Source organism: Dipteris shenzhenensis, chromosome 31 (assembly GCF_047967505.1).
Source record: "Dipteris shenzhenensis isolate YYH24624 ecotype China chromosome 31, Dip_SZ_1.0, whole genome shotgun sequence".
NCBI lineage: Eukaryota > Viridiplantae > Streptophyta > Polypodiopsida > Gleicheniales > Dipteridaceae > Dipteris > Dipteris shenzhenensis.
In genome coordinates, this window is record NC_141626.1 from 19401437 (window position 1) to 19413967 (window position 12531).

Here is a 12531-nt window from a genome sequence, read left to right on the forward strand (position 1 = left end):
ATGTATGGAATTACGATTCTCTCCTATAACTAGTTTTGGCATCTTTGTTAGTAGCTCAGGTCCCACATGAAATTACTAGCCATCTTGCTATCTATAAATTCTTTGCCCTCTATTCTCTAATAAACTAAGAACACATATTGGTTCTTATTCCCAAAATTGCCTACCATGACAACAAATCAAACGCTTAACTAAAGTGCCCATGATATGTGGAAATATAGACATCCCATGCCTCCACTTTGTATATCCTATCTCATCCTCATATCCTCTAGTGACATTAGCTATGTGTCTAGCCTCACTAACGTGAAAACACTCAAGCACTAGCAATAGCCTCACTAACCTGAAAACACTCAAGCACTAGCAACAAACCTGACTTGCCCAATCATCAATTTGATCAAGCCACCATGAATTGAACCTTCACTAGAAGGAATCTAGAACACAATTGGATTGATCATAGCAATTCCCAGCATTCTTCACTTGTGTGTGTGGGGAGGCAATGTGTCCTCACAAAAAACCTCTCCTTTATTTCTATCTTAGAGCAAAACATTACTTAATATGCAAATCGACCATTGACTTGAAACCAATTGATCATTTTGGATGGCTCTCAACAAGTAACTACTTTCAATGTCCTGAATCAAGGGTGTATTGCAATCTTAAATGATCATGGGCACACACAAAAGACATGTAAAGGGTGAATTTAAAACTTAGAAGTGCATGACTCTTTTTAGCTTTTCTTATGTGTCTAAGTTGGCAACCACAGCCATAACACTTGGTGTTCTACAAGACCACTCAAAGACCACGTCTATCCTCTTGTGACCCATTGCAAGACGTTGAGACACCCAAACATAAAAAGCCTCCATCTGGAGTTGAAAACATGTGCACCCAAACGTTATCATGCCTCCCCAACTCATGCATCACATCCAACTCAAGGAAGTTGTCTAGCCAAGTGCGAGGATCTTGTTAGGATGTTGCAACATAGGAGGAGCACATCACAAATTGGATGCTCAAGTGGTCTTTCTCAATTCACCTACAAGGCTCTTTTAATTCTATCTATCATGCTACCATTATTATGGATTCATAATAGTATAGAAGCACTTGTAATGGTGTTACAATGTTGGTTAGGAAAAGAGGGATGGTTTATTTGGATGCTTTTCCTTTTGAGAGAGCAGCTTTGCATAGCATAAGGGACATACTTAATCTTTCCCTTTGACATACGTACTAATTTTTTGGCCTTGCTAAGGGTTTGCAAAATGGGTGTTTTTTTGGCTAATTTGGGCGATGCCCTCTTTTACTTTGCTTTTGGTCAAGGTGACCCACTTTAAAAGTGGTTAATAACTAATAATATGTTAAGTGTGAATCAAAATTACTCTTATTTTCATCAAAAGCAGGGCCATAATCATTTTCCTATCTTGTCTTGGCACCCTTTCCCAGCTATAGCTATGTTATGTTAGTAAGCTCAACATAACTGATTCCGTTAAGATAAAGATAACCTTATCAAGGGAATTACATTCCCAGTGGTACTCATTATGTTAGGATTTTTTTGTAAATTTTGGTTTATTTTATTACTCCAGAGTCCCTTCTCTAAAGTTAAGGTCTTCTTTTAAACAAGTATCCATGTTATATAGTTCTAACTTGATCTTTAGGCATGATTGGGGTGCAGTCTAGTCCTCATCAATCACACCATTTAGCATGAAAGGATCATCAAAGCTACTAGCAGCATGGATGGCTCAGAATAGGCAAAGGCTCGAAATAGACAAACAAAGGAGTTTAATTACATACTTTCCCTAAGGGGCTCATTCAAAGAGGTATTTGAGAGCGTCACACATCATTTTTGTCTAAACATTTGTTGATCCTCCATTGACATGTTTTCCATACCGCATGCATATGCTTTAAAAAGCACTTCAACAATGAGTCACATCTGCATGGACTATAACCTTCATGGTTGCCCTATTCTCTCCCCCTTTACACCTGGTTGAATGACATTGATGAGGAGACTTATTGCCCCCCCTATTGTGATTCTTCTCTTCTTGTGTATCCTTCTACTAAAAACCTTGCAACACGTATGTGATTTTGTGATGATAAATCTAGTTGTTTTGCTTCAAGATCTAGTACCTCACTCCAACATCTTGGGCACCCTTGTTTTTCCCCATACTCAACTAGCCCTAGCTATTATGGCCATTTTCGCAAGGTTGATGTTCGTTTAGGAGTTCTTCAAGCTCATATGTCTCCCATCAATGAAACTAAAGGTAGCTTCATCTAGGCTATCTAGTCACAGTTATTTCATGGGTGATAGCATGGCAACTTAGTGTTGCAATTCGACTTCTTTACATAAGAGAGCAATCATAGTTGGTCAGGGTTTGGTTATAGATGTTTTCTTCTTATCTCTCCATTCCAATTTTTTGAGTGATCGGCAATCGAACTTACTTTCTCACACTTCAGTTATACTTTAGTGGCATGTTGTAGTGGACTATGCTTCAATGCTTGAAGTTGCCATAATGTCAAATATTCATTCGCTTTATTGGTTTATACGCGAGGATTCAACTCATGATCTAAGCTTTTAATGCATCATGCCTCTACTAAACTCAAAATTTTATAACTTTCGTTTTATAATTCCAATGAGTATGATTCCAAGCCCAAATTTTTTCTATTTTCAAGTACAAAATTCCCAAGCCCAAGAGAACCTAGCCTAATCTAATCTAACCTCACCTAAACTAAACTAAACTAATAGCATAGCCTCACCTAGCTGAACTTGCGAGACAGAGGAGATGAGAGGAGATGGGGAAGGGGAGGAGAGGGGGAGACGAGCGGGAAAGGAGAGGAGAGGGGGAAGGGAATATGGAGAGGGAGGGTTAAGGGCCGCAATGGCAGGGATGGGAGTGGAGAAACGGGAGAGGAGGGTTGATTGAGGTGGAGAAATAGGAAAGGCCAAGAGAAGAAAGGATGGGAGTGGAATATGGAGGGGGAGGGAGAGACAGAGGGGGTTGAGTGACATGGAGAAATTGGATAGGGGGCGAGAGAGATGACAAGGGGTTACCAAAGAGAAGAGAGGGTGGAGATTGCAATATGTGCCGAGGGGGGGGAGGGTTGCGTAAAGAGAGGGGCACACTTTCCCTTAACCTATAATCACGAGGGGTGGACATACTAATACTACCTTTATTTGAGAAATTATTCGAGGGCAAAGGGGCCATCTTGCATGGCTCACAACATAATATGTGCCCTTAACGAACTCTTATTGGAAATTCCTATTAATTAGTCCTCTCTCCCCTTGAAAGGCTAAACAGGTTAACCTAAGTTAGAAGGCCCCCCTCCCAAAAATGAAACCTTATCAGAAATAATTAATGTGTTAATTTGCCTAAGTTAATCACCCCCCTATGTAGCTCTATCACGTCGCCTCTCGCTCTCTCTTACTCCCACCTATCCTTCTCCCCCTCTTGCCTCTAGCTCTCCCCCTTTCATCTCTACCCCTCTAAGAGGTTGATTAATCCTTGACCAAAAGCAGAGTCCTTGGCAACAACCCACTCCAAGGAATGGTAAGGGGGATGTGGCTACTTGATTTCAAAATGGGTCAGGACAGGGAATGGGTGGAGCTATAGGGCAACATGGTAAAATGTCAGAGGAGGAGAGGAAGAGAGCATAGCTCCATCCCAAGTGAAAGATGAACAAGTCTGGATTCTTGCCACCTCTTTCGTCTCCCCTCCCTTTCTCTCTCGCCCCTTGCTAGGGTTGTTCATCGCCCCCATGCTTTGTCCCCTTGCTTGCTTGCATTGCAACCTTCCTCTAACTTCAAATGAAATTCTTGCTAGATTTCTCATCATCGTTGCAACAATTGATGTGTTGGAGTTGTTTGCACCATATTTAGGGCTTTGTATTGATCATTCGACCCCCGAGCAAGAGAGTCGAGGGAGTTGGCAAGGCTTGCAGATTCTCAAATTGGAGCACCTCGCAACGCCCAATTGACTCCCCTTTGCACTCCCCTCCACCTTCTCTCGTCTCCCTTCCTCACCACTTTCACCTTCTCTCTACCCTCCTCCAACTTTAACATGGCATCTCACCTTGCACTCCTCTCCCTCGCTCCTACTGTTCTATGCATCCTTGCACTCTGCATTGCCTCCTCCTCCCTCCTCACACACAATTTCTTGACCTTCCTTCCCATTGCCTTGCCATGCTTAAGGATAGTTACATTTATGTACGTCAGGTGGTTAAGCTTATGTTGGATTGCATTAGGCTAAGCTAGTTAGTTAAAACTAGGGGTAGGTTGGATCATATTAGAATTGGTTAATCAACCAAGCTAAGTTAGTAAAGTTTGCTAAAGTTAGACTTAGGTTAGATCATGATAGGCTAGGTTAGTGTGTCAACCAACTATGCACTGACCCTCTGGTTTGATGGCATGATGATCAAAGTTCTTATGGATTTTCCAAGAAACGGTAGATATTTTAGGTTACATGATTAACAATTTTGTGGAACTATACCATATATATTGCAATGATTTTTAAAACAATGAGATTCAAGAACTCTTTACTTGGCAAATTTTGCTTCTATTTTAACTACAACATTGCCTTGCATAGTGCACAATTATAAGATCTTTTATAGGAAAAAAAATTTAGTCTAGTTGTTAATATTCCTTTTGAATTACAAAGTATGCAAATATCCCTTTAGGACATGCACCACTTCCTTCTAAAAAATGAAATGAGCTTTTAATTCCTTTAGCATCTATGCTTAAAATGGGGTAAAATTTGCATATATAAAATGGCAAGAGATTAGGTAAGGTTTAGATTTGCAAACCTTGGATATGTGAGGATAGATGTGAATTTAATGCATGGCAAACTAATATGAAACACATATTTATATTAACAAACTTATATAAATACTAATTAGGCCAAATGAGAAACCCAGACTTATTGTTGTTAAACCTACCCAACTCCCAACTACACAAAAAATTACCATCTTTCCATGATCAAATGACTCTGTAATATCACCCTAAACACGTAGAAGCCACATCCTCAACATATAAATGGCCATTTACCAAATTTATTGCTGAGGGCTAGCGTAACTGCACACACATACATACGTAGCTATACAAGTCTCTCTCTCTCTCTCTCTCTCTCTCTCTCATCTCCCCACCCACTCGAGCACACACAAACATACAACCCCAAAAATACGCACTTAGAAGTATTTAATGCACCCCCAAAAAACTTACACTTGATGGGAAGGCCAATTCAATCTCCATATGATCACATATGCACATCAAAAACACCTTCGATAATATAGATTATATACCTTTGTAAGACTAGAATAAGTCCAATCATACAAATTTAGAATTTTTGTTGTTCTAAAGACAAAAAATCTACACAGAAAAGACAAGGGAAAATGAAAGAGAAGAAAAAAGAGGTAAACAAAAACTTTTATGAAAAACAAAAGACATACTTAGCAAGCAAAGCGACACTTATGTCGTCACCAGTGCCCAAGCATAAGCAGCTATATTGGGTTTCTAAAGACCCGTGGAGTCTCTTGGGTTTTGATAATATAGATTAATCTAAATTTAAAAAATATATGTAAGGTATGAAGATCACTCAGATGAATAAGAGGTGGAAACAAACGAGTACAATATTTAAGCAGTTCAAAGAGCAAATGGGGGCAAACTGCCCATTCAGAGTATAGGACCATTCCTCTCCCTCTCCTTTATGCAGCACTCTCGCACATATAATTGACCCCAAGAACACACAGTTTCACCCATATTCACACAACACTCGTTTCATACAAACCAGCATCTCATTGTGAATATCAACAACCTCTTCGACAAAAGAGTTCAAGCATGAATTTACATCTCACTCACAAGCTTTAATCAGAAATTTCAAAAAAACTTGTGCTATAGTCCATCTCATTTGTTGGATGAACTAAGAAGAGCCCAAGCTGTCAAATATTTTGCATCAATTTCTATGAATCGTCAGCAATATACTCTGCTCCCCTTCTACTATGAAGGAGTTTTGTCATTTTCAACCACGAAGTTTCATCTTATTTTTCAGCATAACTGTAACCTTTTTACCTTGGCTCAATTCGACATCAAACTCCAACACAGATGATAAATCTTTCTCCTTATAATCAAAATGAGTGGCGTTTTATGAATCTGTGAAAATCTAGTTACTCATACTTGGGGTCTGCCACCACATAATGGTAGGCCACCACCAAAACAAAAATAAATATTCCCAAGAAGTTCGCAAAAAAACCAAGATCCTGATCATCAATCATCTGCATAGCAAGACGTTTGCACATAATGTCAGCTTCAGCTGGCACAATAGAGCGAATTTTCTGAACATCTTTATCAATTGCTTCTAATTTTATCAAAATGTTGCTATGATAATTTCACCCTCCAACCAGACTGAGTACATTCCTCTTACAAAATAAAGCAGGATCTCGCATTTATGAAGCCAATTGTGCACACATATTGCGAGCACTGAGTATTTCAGCAGTATCTATGCACTGAGAAGAGAAAACGGACACCCTGCTTTATAGGACATGCATACTTCTTGTCATTCTGTAATTGCAAGTCTTCTGAAATTCTACGTGACCCACAAAGGGGAGGAAGTGGGACGTGGGGTACAAAGGAGATGACGATGATACAAAGATCTGGGAAGGCCAAACAATAGAAAGGGGGGGGGGGGGGGGGGGGGGGGTGAGAGAGAGAGAGAGAGAGAGAGAGAGAGACAGTAGGGGAACAACAGGGTTCACGGTGACTCAAAAGGGTTGCCTAGCTCACTCAAAGTTCTCGTCTAGCAGTCAGCAACAAATCCTCACGTTTTTGAATTTCTGTGTGTGTGTGTGTGTGTATAAACATAGTTTTGGTTCTGAATTGTGAGGATCATCTCTAGAGTCTAAACAATGGAAGGTGCCATTCTTTATAACTGCGCATGGACACATCGGAAGATTATACCTACTTCTCAGCAGATTTATAATGCCCATAGGGAAGTGCAGCTTCTCACTGTACTCTCTGAAAGACAGAGAGACATTTTGGGTCCTTGAATGTCACAAACTCAAACAATCACCCCTCAAATCTAGAAACAAAGACTCAAACTTGCCATGGTTATAAATACCTCATTGGCATGTTGAAATATAAAACGATTCTTCCTAGCTTCCCCAAGTCAATGTCACATTAATCATCCTCTGGATGTTGTCAGGACTAAGTGCTCCCCACGCAGTTAAGGAAGCCATATATAGAAAGTATGGAAAGTGGGCTACCCACAAGCTGTAGAGGGAACCAAGGTGGCTGCCAGATCAGATTTGTAAGCATGTACAGCAAGTACACCTGCAAGGAAGCTTGCATGGCAGAGCAGCCAGGCAGAAGGCCAAGTGGCCACCACCAGTTGGAGCAGCTATGAGACTGCCAAGTTACAGCAAAGAAGGGGCTATGCTTGTGCCAGAAAAGGCAACACTAGAACAGCAAAGAAAAGCTACACAAAGATGGGTACCATACGTATTGCACGAGTACCAGTACGTGTACCATATTGGGGTGGTGAAGGTATGAATGCTAAGAGAGAGAGAGAGAGAGAGAGAGAGAGAGGGATAGGGACATATATTAGTGACTATTGGTCCATAGAGTGCAACGATCAATCACCATCAGCAATCTAACAGATTTTGACTATTGTAGAATCTACTAATTCAGCTTGCAAACTGCAAGCTGAAACCAATAACTCGATCCAGATTATTAGCTCTACAATGTACAGGGCTTTGTGGACCATGGGAGTGACTATCGCTTAGAAGAAGGGGATGTGTGGAGGAAGATAGCTGCAACCAGAAGGAGATAAGAGGGAACAATGGGCAGTAAGGAGTATCAAGAGAACTAAAGAAGGGCAGGAAAGTGAGAAGGGGCAGCATGGAGAACAACAGCTGCAAAATGGACTGTGGGGGCTGAAGGAAGGTGCATCCAGGCTTGAGATGAGCCGAGAAGGGAAGGCAAGGGCAGATTGGATGGAGGTGGGAGAGACGCTTGAACAGGATCAAATGAGGTGTTGAGTGTGCAGAAACAAGCACCAAATCAACCGAACCTAGAGGAGAGATGCAATTTTTAGGTGCGCCTTAATAATTACAAGTAAATATTTAAACGAAGGAAGACATGTCTGGCCACACAAAAAACAAACCCAAAAAAAAACCGTCCGCCCACTGCCAAATAATAATACTAATAAATTTTCTTTTTTGAAAAAGGTATGCGTACGATATGGTACAGAACATATATATACCTTTGTGCTCCACTCAATCAAGCATTAGCAGCAGTAACTGATCCAGACCTATCTCTCCGTGAATCTCCAACTTGATCCTTGTATACAGAGATCCTAGTGGCTGGTCCATGTAGATCCCTGCCATCCATAATAAACTTTGATTGTTTCCCGATCAACGGTCCCTCTGAGCAACTCTCACACTCAAACCCTAAGATTTACGAGGTCCCAACCGTACGCTTCACTTGTGGCATTCCAATCCCTGAACACGAACTCTTCGGCTCACTGAGTCTCCTCCGAGAATACCCAGCAATTTGCAACCAGATAGCTACCTTGACCACTGGCCTAGTCAGCTTCATGGCCTCCAAGAAGTCCATGTCGCTAACTCTCACAGTCATTAATCAAGAGGTGGCGCATGCCTCTATTGGTCTTTAATTTTCTCTCCATGCTAATTACACCAGGGCAGAAGCACCGAGGAGGCAAAAGGAGAAGTGCTATAAGAGATGACGTTCTTCTCAAGAATTCCTGCACCTATATTGCCACTTCCTCCCGCTCAACCTTAGAGAGAAGTTATGGGGATTTGTCTATGGGCTTACTGCCAGGCTCTAGAACAATGGCATGATCCACATCCCTCTTGGGGGGCGATTGGGATGGCATATCAGCAAATACATCAGAAAACCCGGAGAGCAAGAGCAAATGCTAGGGAATGCTACCCCCTGAGATACTGACACATATAATGCATAGAGGGCATGCTCCTTCCTAAGCTCTCTGGCCAACTGCCTTGCTGAAATGACCTGCAATTTAGGAGTGGTAATGCCATGCAATGCAACAATTCTACCCTCGTGGACAAAGCTGAGTGATAGGGCATTTAAGTCCATGATGATTTCGCCCAATCACTTCAACCAATCACAGCCCAGGACCATCTCTTGGGCCCATGTCCAGTACCAAGAGATCCCCTGTAAATTCATAATCTCTGAAGAGCTTGATCCTCACATCTTGGCAACAAAATTTACTTATCAAATGCTGTCCATTTGCCACCTCTACTCCCAGCCCATTATCAATCAGTCCCACCTTCTGTAATGTCTTAGAATTGATGAAACTATGAGTGCTACCGCTGTCCACAAGCATGTGAACACTCATGCCATTAATTTGCCGTTTCGATCTAATAGTCTCAACACTTTTGGCACCCATCAAGGCATGAAAAGAGATAGCATAAATTGTTTGCCGCGCATCCCGATAGATCTCCTCCTCTTCTACAGGAGCATTTCCACCGGGATCAAAGGGGAAATCAACCCCCTTCGTGGCTCCAGTATCTAGAGCTTCTTCCACGTCCTATGCACCCTTTGAATCATCATGAGTGGCATCCAAGGTCTCAGAAGCATCCAATAAATCCTCATCATCTGATATTTCAATAATCATGCTAAGTTTTGCAGTACCACTATTATGCATTTTGCAAACTTCTCAATGCTCAGGAGTCCAGTTCTCACAGCACTTAAAGCATAAGTTTGCCCGCTTTATGCTGTCCATAATAGCCCTGGTGTGTTATTTAAATTTTGATCTTTCATTTCCAGCACTTGGCTTAGCTCTTGGCTTAGCATCAAATGACCTGTCATATGGCATTTTGCTGCCTATAACAGTGGGAAACCTCGAAAATGGTGCTGCTGCTGATTTCCTATCATGCCAATCAATCCTTCTTCTCAGCTTCATTTGCATTCCCATATGCGCTACTTGCTGGCATATTTGGACTCAAACACCTCCGCCAATTGGGCTGCACGCTCAATTGTTTGAGGGTTATGTGCCTTAACATCTACAATGAGAGAAGGACTCAATCCCTGGATGAAACGCAGCAACTTCCCTCTCTCAGATATGTCCTGTACAAACAAGGAAAGTCTCCAAAAGCACTGCAAGTACTCTTGGAGGGTGCCAATCTGCGACAATGCATAAAATTCAACCAGATATTGCTCCAATATGAGCAGGGATAAAAATGTGGTGATCATCAACTCCTTGAACTCCTATGTGGCTGGCCTTTGAGGCGAGTCCCTTATATAACGCCACCAAGTATGTGCATAGTCCTGCATGTGCATACCCGTAAAGATTATGTGATCCTCATCCTACTTTGGGTAGAAGCGAAAATAATCTTCCAGCTCATTAGGTGTGCGAGTGTCCCCTTTGTAACTTATGCATTGTGAGCTTGTACTTGATATCCTTGGCTGCATAATTATTGTGAGCTTGTCAACGGGTTGGCCCAAAAGAGACGGCTCAGCTTGCATAGATGCAGAAAGCTGTGAGCCAAAAGATGGCCTAACATCATGCAAGAAGGTGCTCTACGGCACAAAAAATGCATCGTCTAAGTCCAGATAATCCCCATGCTAGGGTACATGCAACAGTCCAGAAGACTGATGCTCATAGGCACGACCGGCATCTACATTAAAACCCCTGCGTGGAGCAGACAAAACATCCTGACTGTCTTAGTGGTCCCCTTGCTGGGGTGCGGGCTGCTTACCCTTGTCATGCATAGCCTGGCCAATCTGCTACTTAAGCTGCTGTCCCATCTGGACAAGAGCCGTATCTTGCATAGCCATGTCCGTGGTAAGCTGCTTACTGAACTCCTGTCCCATCTGGTAGAAAGCACCCTGGAGCATAGAAGCAAGGATATCCAAAAACTGTGACTGAGCTGCAAGTGCCTCTCGAGATGCAAGAGAGAGAGGCTAACTTGTAGGGATCTCTGTACCACCACTGGATGCACCCACTGCTAAGCAACCTCATCACTATCATGCAATGTATCCCTAGGGGCATGCTTGAGTGGCAAACTCGAATGCAACTCAACAGAGATGTTCAACTGATTGGCTGGTGATTGCCAGATTCAATTAAGTCCCATCCGGCAGAAAGCGCCCTGGAGCATAGAAGCAAGGATATCCAAAAACTGTGACTGAGCTGCAAGTGCCTCTCGAGATGCAAGAGAGAGAGACTGAGTTGTAGGGATCTCAGTACCACCATTGGATGCACCCACTGCTGAGCAGCCTCATCACTATCATGCAATGTATCCCGAGGGGCACGCTTGGGTGGCATGGTGGATGTCCAGGAGAGAGTAGCTCGAATGCAACTCAACAGAGATGTTCAACTGATTGGCTGGTGATTGCCAGATTCAATTAAGTCAACAATAAGACCAAGAATAGGCAAGCAGGAACCTTGTAGAAGAGGCCCAATTGACGTCTTCTCTTTACGAAGCAGGCTGGACAACAAGAGTTCCTCAGTCTTGAGAGAGATCCCCCCTACCCAATCTTGAGGAACTTCAATCTTAAGAAAGATCCCAAGAGATCCTCTTCTTCATAGCGAATTGAGAGTGATATGCCTGGCAGAAAACCTCCCCAGACCTGCGTTAGCATCAGGCTAACCTTGGGGTGTATCCAACGCTCAATCGGATCACCAAAAAGGAACGAAGCAATCCCTTCTTTCGCTTCCATAAACTTAACATTTATTAAAGAAGCTAGGTGATTAGACTTTGAGGAAAACGCTATCCAGCCACCCCCTTATCAGCTCGCAGATCTGTCTAAACAACAACTGCCAAAGGGAGAGAAGAGGGAAACTGTCAAGTTCCATTTGGCATGGCTTGGACCTGAAGGAAGGGCGGGACACTAAACACTACGCAAAAGTCCTGGACACAAAAGTAGTAAGAGACGATGAAACAGTGGACAAAGTCAAAACAAAACTGTATACAATCTTTGCACAGGAAGCAGCTATTGAACTTGAGAGACAAAGTTTTATATATACGGAGACAAATCTTATACAGCGGACACAGAATTACAAGCTACTATCTGAATAGTACTATGCAACAAGATGCTTAGTGATTTAGCCAACCAAAAGGACCTCTCTCTCTCTCTCTCTCTCTCTCTCTGCGTAAATTGGAAGGAATTAGGGAGAAGAATAAGATGCTAACGATACTTCATGGCAGTGGAATTAATTTGTAGCGGGATGACGGGTACACTACCTTTCTGAGTAGAAGGGACGTTGGAAGAAGTGCTATGGCAGTGGAAACTCCCGTAATGTCTGGAAATTCACAAGGTGATGCCACAGAGATGAATACGGTAAGAGCAGAAGAGAAAAGATTAGGGCAGAAGAGAAAAGAGCAGAAGAAACCTACCTGGGAATGGAAAAACCGCCTTTGGAAGACGCAAGGAATTGAGTGCTTGTTGCCTTTAAATACTAGGGGCTTAATAAATGGCAATAAGCATTTTAAAAATCCAATCGAATTTGGAGGCCTCCCCTAGGCTCGGGAGGACCGCCGACTCAGCATTTGACTATGGAATGAAACATGTCAACTGTGATC

The 12531-nt window shown here is 42.4% G+C and overlaps 1 protein-coding gene across 1 annotated transcript; it reads right to left on the reverse strand.

Annotated features, from left to right (window-relative positions):
• Positions 1-5688: 5688 nt before the first annotated feature.
• On the reverse strand, positions 5689-12325 carry LOC147881160 (dolichyl-diphosphooligosaccharide--protein glycosyltransferase subunit 4A). The gene is made up of 2 exons (XM_087370000.1): positions 12193-12325; positions 5689-6243 (listed from the first exon to the last, which is right to left on the reverse strand). Exon 2 carries the CDS (start codon positions 6241-6243, stop codon positions 6136-6138), a length of 108 nt encoding a protein of 35 aa, XP_087226126.1. The 5' UTR covers positions 12193-12325; the 3' UTR covers positions 5689-6135.
• Between the last annotated feature and the right edge of the window lie 206 nt (positions 12326-12531).